Raw genomic sequence first — 16,120 nt, 5'->3', positions numbered from 1 at the left:
TGCAGATTACTCTGCTTCCTCTCTCGAAAGCAAAAAGAGGACACAGCGTTTTTCTTAGGACAGAAATACCCTTGAACAAAATAAGACCAGTTTGTACCACATCGGACAAGAACGAAGAGCCAAAGCGATTCATAAATAGTTTGAGCAGCATACGATAGCACGACCTTACTTGAACAGGATCTGTTCTATAGGATCGTACCTCTGTATCCTTAATCACTAAGGAGACAGGAACCTAAACCTGTTTGAAGAATAATGACCGCTTGATCATAGCGTGAGTAATGGTTTGATGGCCCTCGTGATCATCATGGCTGTAGAGGATCGTTTCCTAGCCATTAACGTGGCTGGGAATGGTCAAGCGGTTCTCTGACAGGTTCATCTTCTCTTTTTAACTAAAAGAGCTAACCGAAACTTTTTGAATATTTATTGTATTTTGCTTATTAGAGCGAGCATCCACGCTCATGCTCTCTATATTTTAACTAAAAAATACCATTATATTCATGATCTCTTGAATAAAAGTCATTAATATTTTATTATTACCATTTTAAATTAATTATTTTTTAAAAAAATTATCATTGTTGTTTAAGAATCAGAATTTATAGTTTTTTTAATTTATTTTAAATAAAAATTATCTCATTCCCTTGAATTAAGTTAGATATTTGATAGAGTAACTCAAATTAGTTCGGATTATTTTTTAATTATTTTTTAATTATATCATTTAATATTAGATTGGTTTGAAAATTAGATTTTGTATATTTTTTTTTCTATAATATTATCACATCCTCATGATTCGAGTCACAAGTTTGACAAATTAAGTTGGCTTTTGTTTTCTTAAATAAGTTTTTTTTCTTTAATTTTATTATTTTAACGTTATGTTAATTGAAATTGAGTTTTATAATTTTTTTTTTAAAGTTGTCATTATCTCATAGCACAAATCATAAATTTAACAAGTAACCCACTGAGTTAACTCAATAAATCATCATCTTCATTTGTTTTCTTAAATAATTATTTTTTTTAATTTTATCATTTAACGTTAGGTTAATTTAAAATTGAGTTTTATAATTTACTTTTTATAAAATTGTTATTTATCTCATAGCATAAATCATAAATTTAACAAGTACCCACTAAGTTAATTCAATAAATCATCTTCTTCATATTATTTTAAAAATACGTCTTTATATATATTTTTATATTAATTTTTTTTAATACTAGTCTATATTATGTTGTGGTCAAAGAGTCTTAAATATTACCACTTTGCGATTCATAAATCATAAATATACTAAAATTTTTAAAGGAAATTTAAAGGTGAAAACAGGAGAGAAAAGAGAAGACCGGATCCCCAAAAATTAATAAATACAAGGTAAGGTTGGAGTGATTTTTTCCTTATTAAATTGTAATTTAGCCGGTGTTTTATTTATGGTCTTGTTAAGTTAGCCCCTCTAGTTTTGAATATTGCAAGTTAGTCCCTAAACCAAAGTTGTCTATCAAATTTTTTAAAATTCCTGAGCTTTCCTTCTTTTTTCCCTGTGGTATTTGAGGTTGGAAAGTTTGATTAGAAGTAAAGGACACTTTACTAAAGAACAATTAAATTGTCATAAAAAATAATAAAAGGACTAGATTGTAAGAAATATGAAAATAGAGGAGCTCGGCCTTAATGTTTTTCAAATTAAAGAGTATAACTAATTATTTCAGTAAAAAAATATAATGGGATGGGATGATTCATTACATTTCTTGGTTGTAAGGATTATTATAGTGATGTGATGAAGGCTTTTGTAATATTTATTTTTCCCTTTAATTTTAATCTCTATGTTTTTTTATTCACAAATTTATCCTTATTTGGAAGTTTTTTGTTCTTGTATTTTCCAAGAATTTAATCCTTGTAATGGATTTGTTTCCGTATCCATGCCATTATTACTCTTGACAATGTAATGGTTTTTTTTAATTATAATATAACAAGGCATTGTATTTATTATAGTTTTAAAACCCAGTCTCCAGTAGATTGACTAGGGACTAGAACCGAGATAGGTTGAAGAAAAAATAAGAAAAAAGAAAACTCGGTATAACCCGGCTGACTCGGTTAAAAACTCAGTTGCAACCCATTGACTTTTTATATTTTTACTAAAACAATGTTATTTTGAATTTTTTTTAAAAAAGATTGATTTTGGATGATCAAATCAAAATCCAAAACTCGAGTCTTGGATTAAACCAGGTCTAAAAAAACTATAATATTTATAGTTTTTTTTTTTTTTCCTTCTGATTCGCAAGCTAAATACATGTGAACAGTCGTGTCGATGCACGACGAGAGAGAAAAATTATAAACCGAAAGCGAAAGAAAAAGAAATTTGAAGTTAAAGATCGAAGAACATGGGGGGACGGAAAGGTCAAAGAAGGGGGGAAGTTGATAAAGAGAAATTGTCAACTTCCATTCCATTACACGTGTCTTCAGGAGACACGTCTAAATCTAATAAACCACTTACTCTAGTTTAGGGTAGGGGGACCAGAAGAAGCAACACGTATGACAGAGAACCCATGAATTAGAAAGAAAGAAGGTCAAGCAAGGCAAGCATCTATGATCACATGCTTATTTTTGTATTTGAGTTTAAGAATATTTTTGAAAATAATTAATATTTTTTATTTTAAATTAATTTTTTAGATGTTTTTAATATTATTTTAGCATGTTAATGTTAGAAATAAATTTTAAAAAGTAATAAAATAATATTATTTTAATATATTTTTAAAAATAATGACAAACAAGTTGAATATTTTAGTTAACCCACACCGTACAAAACAAACGAATCATGATTTGATCACATACACACCCTTTCCTTAAAGTTCACCATAGTTTTCTTTTCATCAATTTTTTTTTGTGTTTTGAATTGGAGATGTGATATTTTTTTTTTTTCAAATGTATAATAGCCTTTAAACACAAACTATACTTTTAAAAAATTAAAAAAAAAAAAAAATTTATATACATCTCACCAAAAAAGCTTAAGCTATCTCCTATATTCAAACACACAAATCCTACCTGATTATTCCTTTTCCTTAATTTTTCTCTAGACAAGAGCAACACGTATATGTTTTTTTATTTTTATGACAAAAACACTGTTTTTTTAAAAAAATTATATATTTTTAATATTTTTGAATTGTTTTGATTAATTTTAAAAATAAAAAAATATTTAAAAAACAACTCTTATTATAATATCAAATATTTTTTTATTTTATTTTTAAAAGCATGTATTTATCATCGGCTATGCCTCGGGGATCAAATTTATTCCTATTGATTTCTTTTAAGTATCTATGTAAATAAAGATTTGAAAAACAATATCCATATGCAATTGATTTATTTCTTATGGAACTCTACACCTTGGTCCTACTAAACGTCACAATCGAGGGGATAAGTAACTATCACTTGTACGGTCTAGCCCATTTGGTCAAAGGTCCTGCGTTGAAGGTCCTCAGAGAGGGAATAGTCGTGGGCGCGATGCCCGCACAATTAAAGTAACCTATCACTTGTGAAATTGAGTTCCGTGCAACTCTTCTATTTTCTTACTTTATGGATATATATATTTATTACGAGAATATTGTCATATACATCTGTCTAATGTGGTTCCAGAGCGCAGTTCAGTTTTTTTTTAATATTTTTTATATTAAAATATATTAAAATAATATATTTTTTTATTTTAAAAACAATATTTTAGAATGATTTAAAACATATAAAAATAAAATTAATTTTAACATAAAAAAATTTATTTTTTTAAAAAAACACAATAACCATGTTTTCAAAAACTCGCTTAATTTTAATTTTTTAATACAATATGAAACATCATGTTGTCTTATGGTTTTTTTTTTAATATAATTTTTTTAGATTATGATATATATTGTGTTTAATTTTTTTTATTTAAAATAATATTTTTAATATTAACATATAAAAACAATTTTAAAAAATTAATTTTAACCAAATAGAATTGTGGCCGGAATGCAGGGGAGGGCCCACTGGTGATAAAAAGAAGTTGGTGCCGGTGGATAAGGGAGGGAGGGGATGGATAAGCAATAATTAATAGTAATCGTACGATAAGAGATTCTAATCCTAAATTGGATGCTATTATACGCTAGAATATGCTGTACCCAAACCACTTTTATTACACATCCACGTGGCTCACACCCCTCGCAACATCTCACCGATACTCTATTTGTAATCAGATCACGTTATGCTCTTAACATCGATCCTTATCCGCACACGTGTACCACACAGTTGCGGAACTTACAATGGAACCTACTGTTCGGCTCATGTAATTAATTAGAGGTTATATTTTGAAGGATAAAGGGTTAAACGTTAATGATGGTATCTAACTATAATTTATAATAATAATCTGTAAATCAATATTAAAATGAATATAATAAATAATACGTAATGATGGAAACTACATTATAAATAAAATAATTTTTTCAAGAAAAAAAAGAAATACATCAAGATTATAACTATTTTCCTAAAAAAAATCATAATCATAATATATAATAGTTATCTTAATATTTTATATTTGTAATAATATAATTATAGAATATTAATTTTATTTCATTTGAATTAAAAAATTATCATGAAAAACGTATATTGTTAACTCAAAAAAAAAAAAAATCTTTATATTAGATTTATAATAAGAACTAAATTTATAACACTAATTGAATATAAACAATATATAAAAAAAAAATTTTAATTTTTTTTATATTAATAACAGGTGCTTGTATATAACAAAAAATATATAGTTGATTTATTTATTTATTTGGAAAACAATATAAAACTTGTATTGAAAAAATTATGGAAAACTTCTTAAATATGTTTTTTCAAACTTAGTACAACTTTGAAAAACTAGAAAACTAAATTTTAGTTTGTCAAGTTCTATTTTTCCTTTATATAACCCTAGTTTTTTTTTTATTGATATGTTTATGAACAATCCATTTTTTTTTCTTTTTTTTTCTTTTATATCAAAAAAAATATATGTTCAACAAATAATTATCAAAATAGATAATTTAGGTGGGGTGTCGCTACTCGAGATAATTGGAACCCCTAAAAATTAAAAGGAAAAATGACAAAAAGGAGTCGACACTTAGTTCTTCAAGGAGATTAAAATTTTTAAAATATATACTAGTTTCAAAAATTTGAATAAATAGTTTGTTATGCTTAGAAGAAGATAAGCATCACCATTTTTTCTAAGAAAAGGTTATCTTATTTATGTGTTTTCTTCTAAATTTATTTTATGCATGCCATTAACTACCTAAAATGTTTTATGAGCTTATTCATAAATCATTTATCGTCGATGAATGTTTGTCGAGTTGGCACCATGCCCTGAACCAGGAGTCTCACATCTCGATAATTTTTCTTTGTTATATATATTATCTTATTTTTTAAAACAAAAACCTGAACAAAAACCGCACTAAACCCATGTCGATCCCATTTGAAGGACTCTCGTGAACTTATTAATTAACTCTTTTTTGGTTTAAATCATCGTGATATGCCTACATTGACCTCTAAATGAAATTCAGGTTTTCAAAACATGATGTTAACTTGATGAAAACACGTTTACTTATTATTAAACTCATTTTAAAATTTAAAATCCCATGCTAGGCCTATATTGGTCCTTAAGAATTAAGAGACATATTGTCCCAGCCGTTAAAAACCAAGTTTACTCAAAACATGAATCTAACTTGATGAAAAACTAGTCAAGACAATTTTTGTTTTTTTGTTTAAATGAGTTTTTATACACACATGCATATGTAAAAAGAACATATTATATTTTCACGAAGTAAGATAATATAGACACAAATCATATAAAAATAAAATGAAAATGCACGAGTAAATAGTGTTCATGCATGAATAATAACATGTTCATTAGAATGCACTTTGAATAGTAATTTTCATGCAAACTCAAGGGAAAAAGAAAAATGAAAGGAAAGGGGTTTGGTTTACCTTGGGGCTTATTCTAGACAAGGGTGGAGCTATTGTGGTAGTTGTTGGTAGTAGAGATAGTGGCTGGTTGACGATGCTAGGGTTTTTAGATGGTTTTCTCTCTTCTAGCTTTGGTTTTCCTTTTCTTTCTGTTCCATTTTCGCTTATTTTTCTTTCCCTTTTCTTCTTCTTCACCCTCCCACTATTGGATGGCTTAAAACACACCCCTATCCAGCTAAAAAATCCCCCCCTCTGTGTGTGCGTGTGTGTTTTTTTTTTCTTTACATTCAGTTTCCTTTTCTTTTTTTGTTTTCCTTTGTATTTTTCTCTCTTTCTTATTATTCTCTTTTTTGCTACTTCCTAAACCAAGCCCCCCACTTTTCTTGGCTCAAGACTCTTTCTTTTCTCCCCTCTCTCTCTTTTTCAACATTCTTTTTCTATCTTGGATCCTCTTATTTTTCACATTCCCCTTACTTATATGTAATCACAAAGCTCTTGGAACCTTTTTCTTGGTGGAATGATTGTGGCCATTAATATTCTTAGGATAATTTAAATTCTTCACTATAATCATACACTATAATAAAACATGTTTGGGTTAGCCTCTTTGCACTAATTTTTTAAGAGGTGAAATCATATAGTATTTGGTTAAGAATGTATTACACATGCAAAGGGAGTCTGTTATTTGGCATTTTTAGGTGTTACAGGAGAGAGAAAAGAGTGGACGAAGTGATTCAAAAATCCATGAAGAAAACAATAAAATAAGAGGAAGCATGTTAGAGAAGAAATGGTAATGTTTTGGCCATACACCAAAACAAAGTTGTTTTGATGATTTGTCTTTTCTAAAAAAAACATATAACATGAAACAACGTTATTTTACCTAAAATGTGTTGATTTATTTTTGTTCCTTAATTTTTTTGTCTTAATTAAAATTCTCAAATTTGCACATTGATCCCTTAATTTTTGTGTCTTTAAATTCAATACTTGTCTTTTTATTATTTTAATTTTGATCTTTTTTCTTAATATTTCTTTCGTTCCTGACTGCATTTAAAATGGTTCCTCAATATTAACACCCTTTTCATTTAGCCATTTACTTTTTATTTTTCAATTATTTAGCCAATTTTCTTTGTTTTCTCTTATTCTTCTCAATCTCATCCCTTATTGCGTGAAAATAGTCTTTCAAATTTGGCATAATTTTCAATTTAGTTATTGGCTTTCTAATTTTTTTATTTTTATCTAAATTCAATTGTTTTCATTTTTTTTTTAATTTAATCCCTAATTGTATTTTTTTTCTTTAAATGTTTATTTTTACTTTTTTGAGATTGAAGTTTAATTGGGTTTCAAATTCCATCTTTTTATAAGAAAAAGTAGCTCAAATGTTAAGAATATCGATCACCTTGCGAGTGTTAATTTAAACATTATTTATGATATGAAAATATATAAAAGCTGTTATAAAGATTTGAATACATTAGCTCTGAATTAAGGTTTTCTACAAACATTAAATTTATTATATGAAAAACTATATTTAAAAATGAAATAACGTGTTAACTGTAATAATAATAAACATACAGATGCGAATAGTTGGTAGGTAAGGTTGATTATTAAGCTTCACAACATATTTATTTATTTGTTTAACATGTGCTTTGTCATTGTTAAGCTTTGTTCATCTAAACACAATAACCTACTTTTCTAAGACATGATGGGACCCCATACCTCTTGTTTAACTGTAATAAAAGATTCGCCCAAACTTTTTTTTTTTTTTTTGGTTTTTCCTCTTTTTTTTAGTTAATATTTTATTTTAATTCTATTATTTCGTATTTATATCATTACTGGTTAAAATTTTTTTATATAATTTTTTCTAATTATGCATTTTTTGTTCATTTCTCTCTCTCTTTTTTTGTTAGTCCATATACTAAATTTTTTCTGGTTAACAATTATACCTCAAGTCATGTTTTTATAAAAAATAAAACATGTTTGCATTAAAAAAAATTACATATATTTTTTAATTTATTTTTTTTATTTTTCTTATCTTTCAAATTTAATATCTATTCTTTTATACTATTATTTGTTTTATTTAAAATTATTTTTTAGTGTGTTTTTTTATAATTTTCTTATTTATGGTTTTTTCTATAAAATTTGATCTTTATTTTTTTTTGTTATCTTTTTTGCATTTACAAGTTTTAAAAATTTATAATTTTTTTATGATTTTATCTTTTAAAGTTAAATTGATTGAAAATCAAGTTTATTGATTCATTCAGATCCAGAAATTTAACGGGTTGCGAGTTTTTAGATATTGAACCAAGTTTAGAAAATTTGCCTTATTTGTTTAGTTTTTATTTTATTTTTTCAAGCTGTTTTTTTTTTTTAGAGTTTTGCTTCCTTTCTTTTTTGTTTTTACTTCTACAGGGTTAGTCTCAGATTCATGATCAAAATCATTGGTTTCAAAGATTAATGCACGTTGATTCTAGTTTTTTTTTTGTTATTTTAAATTTTATTTATCTTGATTTTATCATTAAACATTTTATGTATTCAAAATTTATCTTTATGTTTTTTTCATGTTTCCTTTCAAGTAATTCCTTTTTTTTTTTCCTGTTTCTTTCTATAAACTTATCTCAATTTTATATTCATTGTTGTAGAGTTTAATTGAATTTTTTTTTTCAGTTTCTCTCTTTTGATATTACATTTTCTTATATTATTGATGAACAAATATTATTTTTTATTTATATTATTTAAATTATTTGAGACTTAAACTTTTTTTTCCTTAGTATTATTTGATGTCAATATTTCATGTATACAAAATTGATCTTTGTGCATTTTTTTTTTCATTTCTTTTATATATTTTTTTTTTAATTTTATATCTATTCTGAATAAACTCAGTTTAATTTTTTTTTTTAGTATATTTTTATGTCAAGATTTTTGTTTTCTCCCCCCAGCAAAGCGTGTGCCCCGGATCTAAATCATTGCGAGTTAAAAACGCCAAGGATAAACAGATTAAGCATTATTTAAATCCAAGTCACGACAAAATTTATAGTCATGGTCAATGCATAAGGTGCCAAGTACTTTCCATGCTCCCAATCCTCAAGCAAACCAAGTAATTGCATGAGATGTTCATACCCCCAATTTAATAATTTAAATAAGATTTTTTCATTATCATTCCCTTAATAATTATTGGTGACGACACACGCAATTAAATTCCAGCTGATTTATTTATTTATCAAATAGAAAAAGAAAACGGAAAACAACATCCCATTTCCTTGACCACATCCACTCTAACAAGTTATACAAGAACCAAGTTACTCAAATTCCACGACACCCACAAGACTGGGGTCAAAGTCAACTAAACATGTCCCATCTCTTTGACCAGATCAACGGCCAAGAGAATAAACTCAAAAACATCACGCGAAGCAGGTGATAACTATCGCCTCTATATCTAATAATCCTCAGACCTAAACTACGGATATAAGGATATTGTCTCTCCCTCCCCCCCCTCGCTCGTTCCTCTCTCTCCAATCTGGAGAAACCAAAAACACTATCTTTCTGTTCGGGTCATGCTATTCGGATCCTATTAGATCCGGATTAAAACCAATTTCTGATAATCTGAACCAGAAGCAAAGATGACGAGGCGGTGCTCGCATTGCAGTCACAACGGGCACAACTCCCGGACTTGCCCCAACCGAGGGGTCAAGTTGTTTGGGGTCCGATTGACTGACGGGTCGATCCGGAAAAGTGCTAGTATGGGTAATTTAAGTCACTATACTGGGTCTTCTAATGTGGGCGGGCCCCTCACTTCCGGTCCTAACAATCCCGGATCACCAGGTGATACCCCTGATCACGGTATTGCCGCCGCCACCGCCGGCTATGCTTCTGAGGATTTCGTTCCTGGGTCCTCTTCGAGTCGTGAGAGAAAGAAAGGTTGGTTTGAATTATGCGAAGTAACTAATTTAATTATGTTTCAAATCTCCCTTATCATGATTTGATTTGATTTGATTTGTGATCATTAGTTTAGAACTGGGTTGTCCTTCATGAGATTGTTTTTTCCATGTTCAAACGTTTAAAATTGTGTTCCTTTATGCCTTAATTTGATTTTATTATGTGTAGATAAACGAGCGCAAGTTTTTTTTTTTCCTATAGAAAGAGAAAAAAGTCCATGTTGGGTTGTTAGTGAATTCAGGTTATTGAAGTTTCCGAAAAATGAAGTCTTATTCTGGTTATGAGATTATGGGGGGGAAAGTAGGATTCTTGTTTTGTTTTCTGGAAACAAATGAGGGGTTGAAATTTACATTCTTATTAGTTGAGTGCTATAAAGACCTGATAATGCTGTCTGTAATTATTTGTTTGGTATCTGAGAAGAGGACAAGAAAAGAAGATTGTACTTTATGCTTGGTTTTTACTTTGTTTTTCAGAAAGTGATAGGCTTGGCTTAAATAAGCAAATTGTTTTCCTGGGCACATTTTATTGCTGATGTATTTGTTCTCCATGTCCCATCCCATTTATGTGGACGAAACCCTTATTGGTGTGGGATCTTTTCCTTTTTGCTATTTCATTTTTAGCTAGGCTCATAAGGAGTTAATTAGTTATTTACAGTCCCCATATTTGACTGATTTTTTTGTTTCTTGGAATAATGTCTGCCTCCGAGACGAAAAAATCTTTGTTTTTGTATTTTTTTGGAAAATAAAGCCCCATCATTTAAAACGATGAAATAAAGAAAACCTTGAATATGACACAGGCAGTATGGGAGTCTCCGAACACCCATAATTTAGGTTTGTCCTGGTTTATCAAGGGTTAGTTGAGAAAAGTAGGGATGGAAATTTCCATACAAGAAAACTTTTGATGAACAGTATGCCTTCCAAACTAGAAATTTTGTTTGTAGTGCCAAAAAATCGCAGATATTCAACGAGTTATGAGGAACATGTATCAGATTTATATGTTTCTTGTATTGGTATATGCGCTCTTTAATCCTGAATGACTAATAACAAGTGGTGCAGGTGTTCCATGGACTGAAGAGGAACATAGGATGTTTCTACTAGGTCTGCAGAAGCTTGGTAAAGGTGACTGGCGTGGAATTGCTCGTAATTATGTTATATCAAGGACACCAACTCAGGTGGCCAGTCATGCTCAGAAATATTTCATCAGGCAAAGCAATGTGTCTAGGAGGAAAAGACGTTCCAGCCTGTTTGATATAGTTGCTGATGAAGTGAGCTCTGTTTTTTCTTTATTGTCTATCCGAGCAATGAATCACACGTTCAAGTGCAGTTTCATCTCCATGCCACATTAAAATATCACTTTATGCTTCTTCATCATGATATTCCACCCATCTCCTGTTACCTCGTGATCATTTTATTGGTGCATCAAGTTTACAACTCTTGATTCTTCCCACCCTTTTGAGTTGTCTGATGTATATTTTTCCCTGTCCATTCTGCATTTGCAGCAGCCAGGAGACACTCCGATGGAATCACAGGACTTCTTGTCTACAATCGAACAAGAGTCTGAAGCACAAAGTGAAACTCCAGTGCCTGTCCCTCCTCCTTTGGATGAAGAATGTGAATCTATGGATTCTACCAACTCCAACGATGGGGAACCCCCACCTCCTAAGCCAGATAGCTCCCAGTCCGCTTATCCAGTAGTATACCCATCCTATTTCTCGCCTTTCTTCCCATATTGTATTCCATTTTGGTCTGGACACAGTGCGGAGCCCACAAAGACAGAGACACATGAGGTTCTTAAGCCAACAGCAGTGCATTCAAAAAGTCCAATCAATGTTGACGAGCTGGTTGGCATGTCAAAACTGAGTTTGGGAGAATGTATTGGCCAGGATGGCCCCTCTTCTCTTTCCCAGAAATTGCTTGAAGGTTCACCAAGACAATCTGCGTTCCATGCTAATCCAGCCTCTAACAGTTCGAGCATGAACAGAAGCAGCAGCCCAATCCATGCAGTTTAAAGGCAGCTTTGCTGCGATTGAAATCGTAGGTTAGCTCAGTGCTGATGAGCTTCACAATTTACAGTCTATATCAGACTATAACGTGCAGGCTGGTTTGGGTTTACATTCTTTTGTGGGATTCTTGTAATAATGTTGTTCTTTTAAGTTCTAGCATTAACTTGTTTAAGTTAGTCTTATGTAGGCTGTTAGCATCTTGTGTAAAGTTATTTGAATCTTTAACGTTCTCTCTGTGCATTGTTTATTCTGTTTGCTGCGCCTTCCGCCATTTATCAGTGCTGATTGAGAGTGTCAGTCAGAAACCCATAACTGAGAGAACTGTGCTGATAAAGTAGTTTCAACCAATCTTCAGTGAGCTAGAGATAGGGTCCGAAACCGAAAACATCTGACCAACACGGGCATTTTCTTTTCAAGTTTTGAGATCCATATTAAGCTGCTTCTGCATATGGCATGGGGACCCTGTTGCTTTTATAAGAAACCGATGAGTATTGTTTTCCAAACGACGTCGTTTAAGTCTCCATGATGAGAAGCATCAAGATAGATCACAGAAGTCCAGAATGGGCCTCCATCTACATGCAGGCACAATGCAGCTCTTAGCTGCGCATCTCATAGCTTCTGAAATTGAGAAATTCAGTGCAACGTTCTTGGGGAAAATCAAGGAGTAGGCGATTGCCTTTGATTTTTATATTCTTGATAGTTTAGCATAGTTGATGGTGAAATAAGGGTTTATCTAGGGAAATCATGGACTTGGGGTGTTGTTGATGCTAGTGGGTATGGGTTTGTGTGTGTTGACAGTAAAAGAGAGAGCCGAGATCGAAGAAAAGAGGCTGCTTTATTTTTGGCTTGAAGGCTTAGTTTCTTATGGTTCACAGGTGTGTGGCTTCTTCTTTTTTGGTGATTTTTTTAGGAGAGAAAGTCTTCGGTGAAAATCTAAGTAAATGTGTGTGTGTGTTTTTTTTTTTTCTCTTTTTTCTTTTGTAGCTAATGTTTTTCTAGATTTCTTTCTTCACTATTTATAGGTAATGCAATTTTGTCTCTTCCTGGATCCATATTTATTTTGGCTTTTTTCCCCTTCAACAAATATATTTTTTATTTTTCTTTTTTTTAGACCTTTTTTTTTTTAAATCAATATCAACTCAATGAAAAAAATTAATTAATAATTTTAAAATTAGCTTGTTAATAGTTGAACTTGTCAAAAACAAATGTTTGAATTTTAAACTCTTTTAAAATAGTGTTGTAAATAATACAAATATATCAAAATATATTTTTTAGATATTTTTTTATTGTTAAATTTCTCAGAAGAAAACTGAAATAGAGAGAGTAAAAAATTTAGGTTACTAGCTATAAAAAAGATTTTTTTTTTTTCTGTTTTTTAAAATAAAAATCAGTCTCTATTAGTTTTTTCTAAGTTCTTAAATAATTTTTAAAACATGCTTCTGTTTATAAGTTATTAAATCTACTCCAAAAATCCCACATTTTTGTTAGAATATATATATATATATATATATATATATTTTTTTTTTTTTTTTTTTTTGAAATCAACTAACAGGCCTACTGGGCCGACAGCCAGACGTTCATCGGAAGGTGTCTCTTCCAAGTTCCAACGTTAAAACAAAAGCAGAAGGAAGAAAAAGCTGAAAGAAAGAGAAGAAACAATGAAGAATGCTGCCTTCAATCTTGACAAAAACACAACAAAATCATCATCATGGATCAAGAAAAAACAAACACAACCTCTCAAATCTCCGCTTTCTCTCTTACTAATTCTCTCTCTCTTCCTCTTTATTTTCCTTTTCATCTCCTTCTTTAAAATAACCCCCAATTCACTTTTCTCCAAAACCATTACAAATAATCCTCTAATCTCGCAATGCTCCAAATTCCAAACCCTAGCCCTAGGAGAGAAGTTCCTATGGTATGCACCACACAGTGGGTTCAGCAACCAGTTATCAGAGTTCAAGAATGGGATCTTAATGGCTGGGATTTTGAATAGAACCTTAATTGTGCCTCCTGTTCTTGATCACCACGCTGTTGCTCTTGGTAGTTGCCCTAAATTTAGGGTTTTGGGACCTAAAGAGATTAGGGTTTCAGTTTGGGATCACGTTCTTGACCTTGTTAAGACTGGCAGGTGAGTCTGCTCTCTAGCCTTTACTGGGTTTCTTTTGCATTTCATGGTTCTTGTGTTAGTATGTTAATTCAGTTTTTTATTCTGAGTTTAGTTTGGGCAATGAGACCCGGTCAATATTTTGAGGACTATTATCAGGTGGTGAGAAAACTGTAGTAAGGAGAAGAATTAGAACCTTTGCTTTACTGGATGTGGGAGAAATGGGATGTCTATCTCAGCTGATACTGTTAAGACTGTAAATAGATTTCAGTAGAATCTGAAATTGAGATCTCTGAGACTTACAATCATATATTTTGAAGTAAGTTCCCCGTGGAAAACCAGCTAAATATTTTGTTCTACTGTCTTTTTTTTTTTAAATTGCAAATCAAGACCTACTTCTATCTCTGAACAAAGGAATGCCAAATTGTTCGGCTTAGACCAGTACGCATTTTTGGACGCGGTTGATTAAATAGCCTTATTTTTGAATCTCAATTGTGGAGAAATGTAAGACTTCCACAGTATTTTTGAAATTATTTCCCAGCAGCCTAACAAGCTTTATATCTCTCTGCTGTCACATCAATTAATGGAGGAATACTCAATTTGTTTTAGTTTATTTGAATATGCCTTGCCCTTTTGTTTTGAAGAACAGGTGTATCATATTTCTTCAATTGAATACTCCAATCCTCTTCAAGATTAGCTTATGTATATTCCTTTGTTAATTTGCAGGTATATCTCTATGGCCGACATCATCGATATTTCATCTCTGGTACCTTCTTCCATTAAAGCGATAGATTTCAGGGTTTTTGCATCGCTATGGTGCAATGTGAATATGGATTTCACCTGTTCAAATGATTTAAATGCTCAATCTTCTTTGTTTGATAGCCTCAACCTGTGTGGATCAATACTGTCCGGGATTCATGGTAATGTAGACAAGTGTTTATATGCTGTAGATGAAGATTGCAGAACCACTGTTTGGACTTATAAGAATGGTGACGAGGACAGAGTGTTGGATTCATTTCAACCTGATGAACAGCTAAAGAAGAAGAAGAAAATTTCATATGTTAGGAGACGCCAGGATGTATACAAGAGCCTTGGACCTGGTTCTGAAGCTGGATCAGCCACTGTCCTCGCATTTGGAAGTCTTTTCACTGCTCCATACAAAGGTTCGGAGCTCCATATTGATATCCATGAAGCACGAAGGGATCAAAGGATACAATCTTTGATTGACAACAGTGAATTTCTTCCTTTTGTCCCTGAAATCCTAAATGCAGGGAAGAAGTTTGCTTTAGAGACCATAAAGGCTCCTTTTCTTTGTGCGCAGCTCAGGTTGTTGGATGGACAGTTTAAGAACCACTGGAAGGCTACATTTCAGGGCTTAAAACAAAAGCTAGAAGTTTTAAAGCAGAGTGGATCTAAACCTATACATATTTTTGTAATGACTGATCTTCCTCAAGGTAATTGGACCGGAAGTTTCTTGGGGGACATGGCTAGTGAGGTTAACCATTTTAAGCTATACTTTTTGAGAGAAGAAGATGAGCTGGTCAAGAAAACAGCAAAGAATCTTGCGGTTGCTGGGCATGGCCTGAGGTTTGGATCTGCTCTGAGGGGTCTTAATGGAGAGAGCAAGATGAAGATGAATTGTCCACATCAGAGGTTACCCGACATACTTTTGTACATAGAGAAAAGTGTTTGTAGCTGTGCTTCCCTTGGTTTTGTTGGGACTGCTGGGTCAACTATTGCCGACAGTATAGAGTTGATGAGGAAATCTGATGTATGTTCTAAGTCCTAGTCTGACTGCAACATGACAGTTGGTCCTGGTTGTTAGATTGATGTATGCCCGGGAAGGATTTTTCTGCTTTCCATTTCATTTATGCTGGTTTAATTTCTATATTGCTTTCAGAAAGGAGAGTAATCCATAAATTTTGATAGGTAGTTTTACTGCGCTAAGATCAATTGTAATTGTAACTTAAGAATGCAAGTCGGATAGTTTAATAAACACAGAGGGTTCTTCGTATTTTGGACTTTTACAAAAAACAAATAACTACACGGGAAATCAGGCTTGCACAAATTGGCCATGATAAATATTGGAGCAGCACAGGCTGAGCCCTGGTCCAAAACTCAACCATGTGAGTCCACTCGTAGATTCCATATG

At 31.3% G+C, this 16,120-nt stretch overlaps 2 protein-coding genes and 1 non-coding gene across 4 annotated transcripts; all 3 read left to right on the top strand.

Annotated features, from left to right (window-relative positions):
• Positions 1 to 159: 159 nt before the first annotated feature.
• Positions 160 to 373, top strand: LOC118062974 (small nucleolar RNA U3). Its single transcript, XR_004689851.1, has one exon. It is a non-coding gene; the product is annotated as a small nucleolar RNA U3 (small nucleolar RNA).
• Positions 374 to 9,392: 9,019 nt separating this feature from the next.
• On the top strand, positions 9,393 to 12,122 carry LOC118062825 (transcription factor MYBS3). 2 transcript variants are annotated; one of them, XM_035076677.2, is made up of 3 exons: positions 9,393 to 9,847; positions 10,921 to 11,129; positions 11,367 to 12,122. In XM_035076677.2, the coding sequence occupies exons 1-3, from the start codon at positions 9,550 to 9,552 to the stop codon at positions 11,871 to 11,873; spliced, it is 1,014 nt and encodes a 337-aa protein (XP_034932568.1). In that variant the 5' UTR covers positions 9,393 to 9,549; the 3' UTR covers positions 11,874 to 12,122. The 2 variants fall into 2 exon arrangements, with proteins under 2 accessions (XP_034932568.1, XP_034932567.1); XM_035076676.2 differs by having other exon boundaries at positions 9,395 to 9,847; positions 11,364 to 12,122.
• A 451-nt stretch (positions 12,123 to 12,573) lies between these two features.
• LOC118062824 (O-fucosyltransferase 30) lies at positions 12,574 to 15,856 on the top strand. The gene is made up of 3 exons (XM_035076675.2): positions 12,574 to 12,742; positions 13,420 to 13,992; positions 14,695 to 15,856. The coding sequence occupies exons 2-3, from the start codon at positions 13,526 to 13,528 to the stop codon at positions 15,755 to 15,757; spliced, it is 1,530 nt and encodes a 509-aa protein (XP_034932566.1). The 5' UTR covers positions 12,574 to 12,742; positions 13,420 to 13,525; the 3' UTR covers positions 15,758 to 15,856.
• Positions 15,857 to 16,120: the final 264 nt, after the last annotated feature.

The sequence above is a fragment of the Populus alba genome, chromosome 3 (genome assembly GCF_005239225.2).
Source record: "Populus alba chromosome 3, ASM523922v2, whole genome shotgun sequence".
NCBI classification, from domain to species: Eukaryota; Viridiplantae; Streptophyta; class Magnoliopsida; order Malpighiales; family Salicaceae; genus Populus; species Populus alba.
This window is presented reverse-complemented; position numbering and strand designations above follow the sequence as displayed.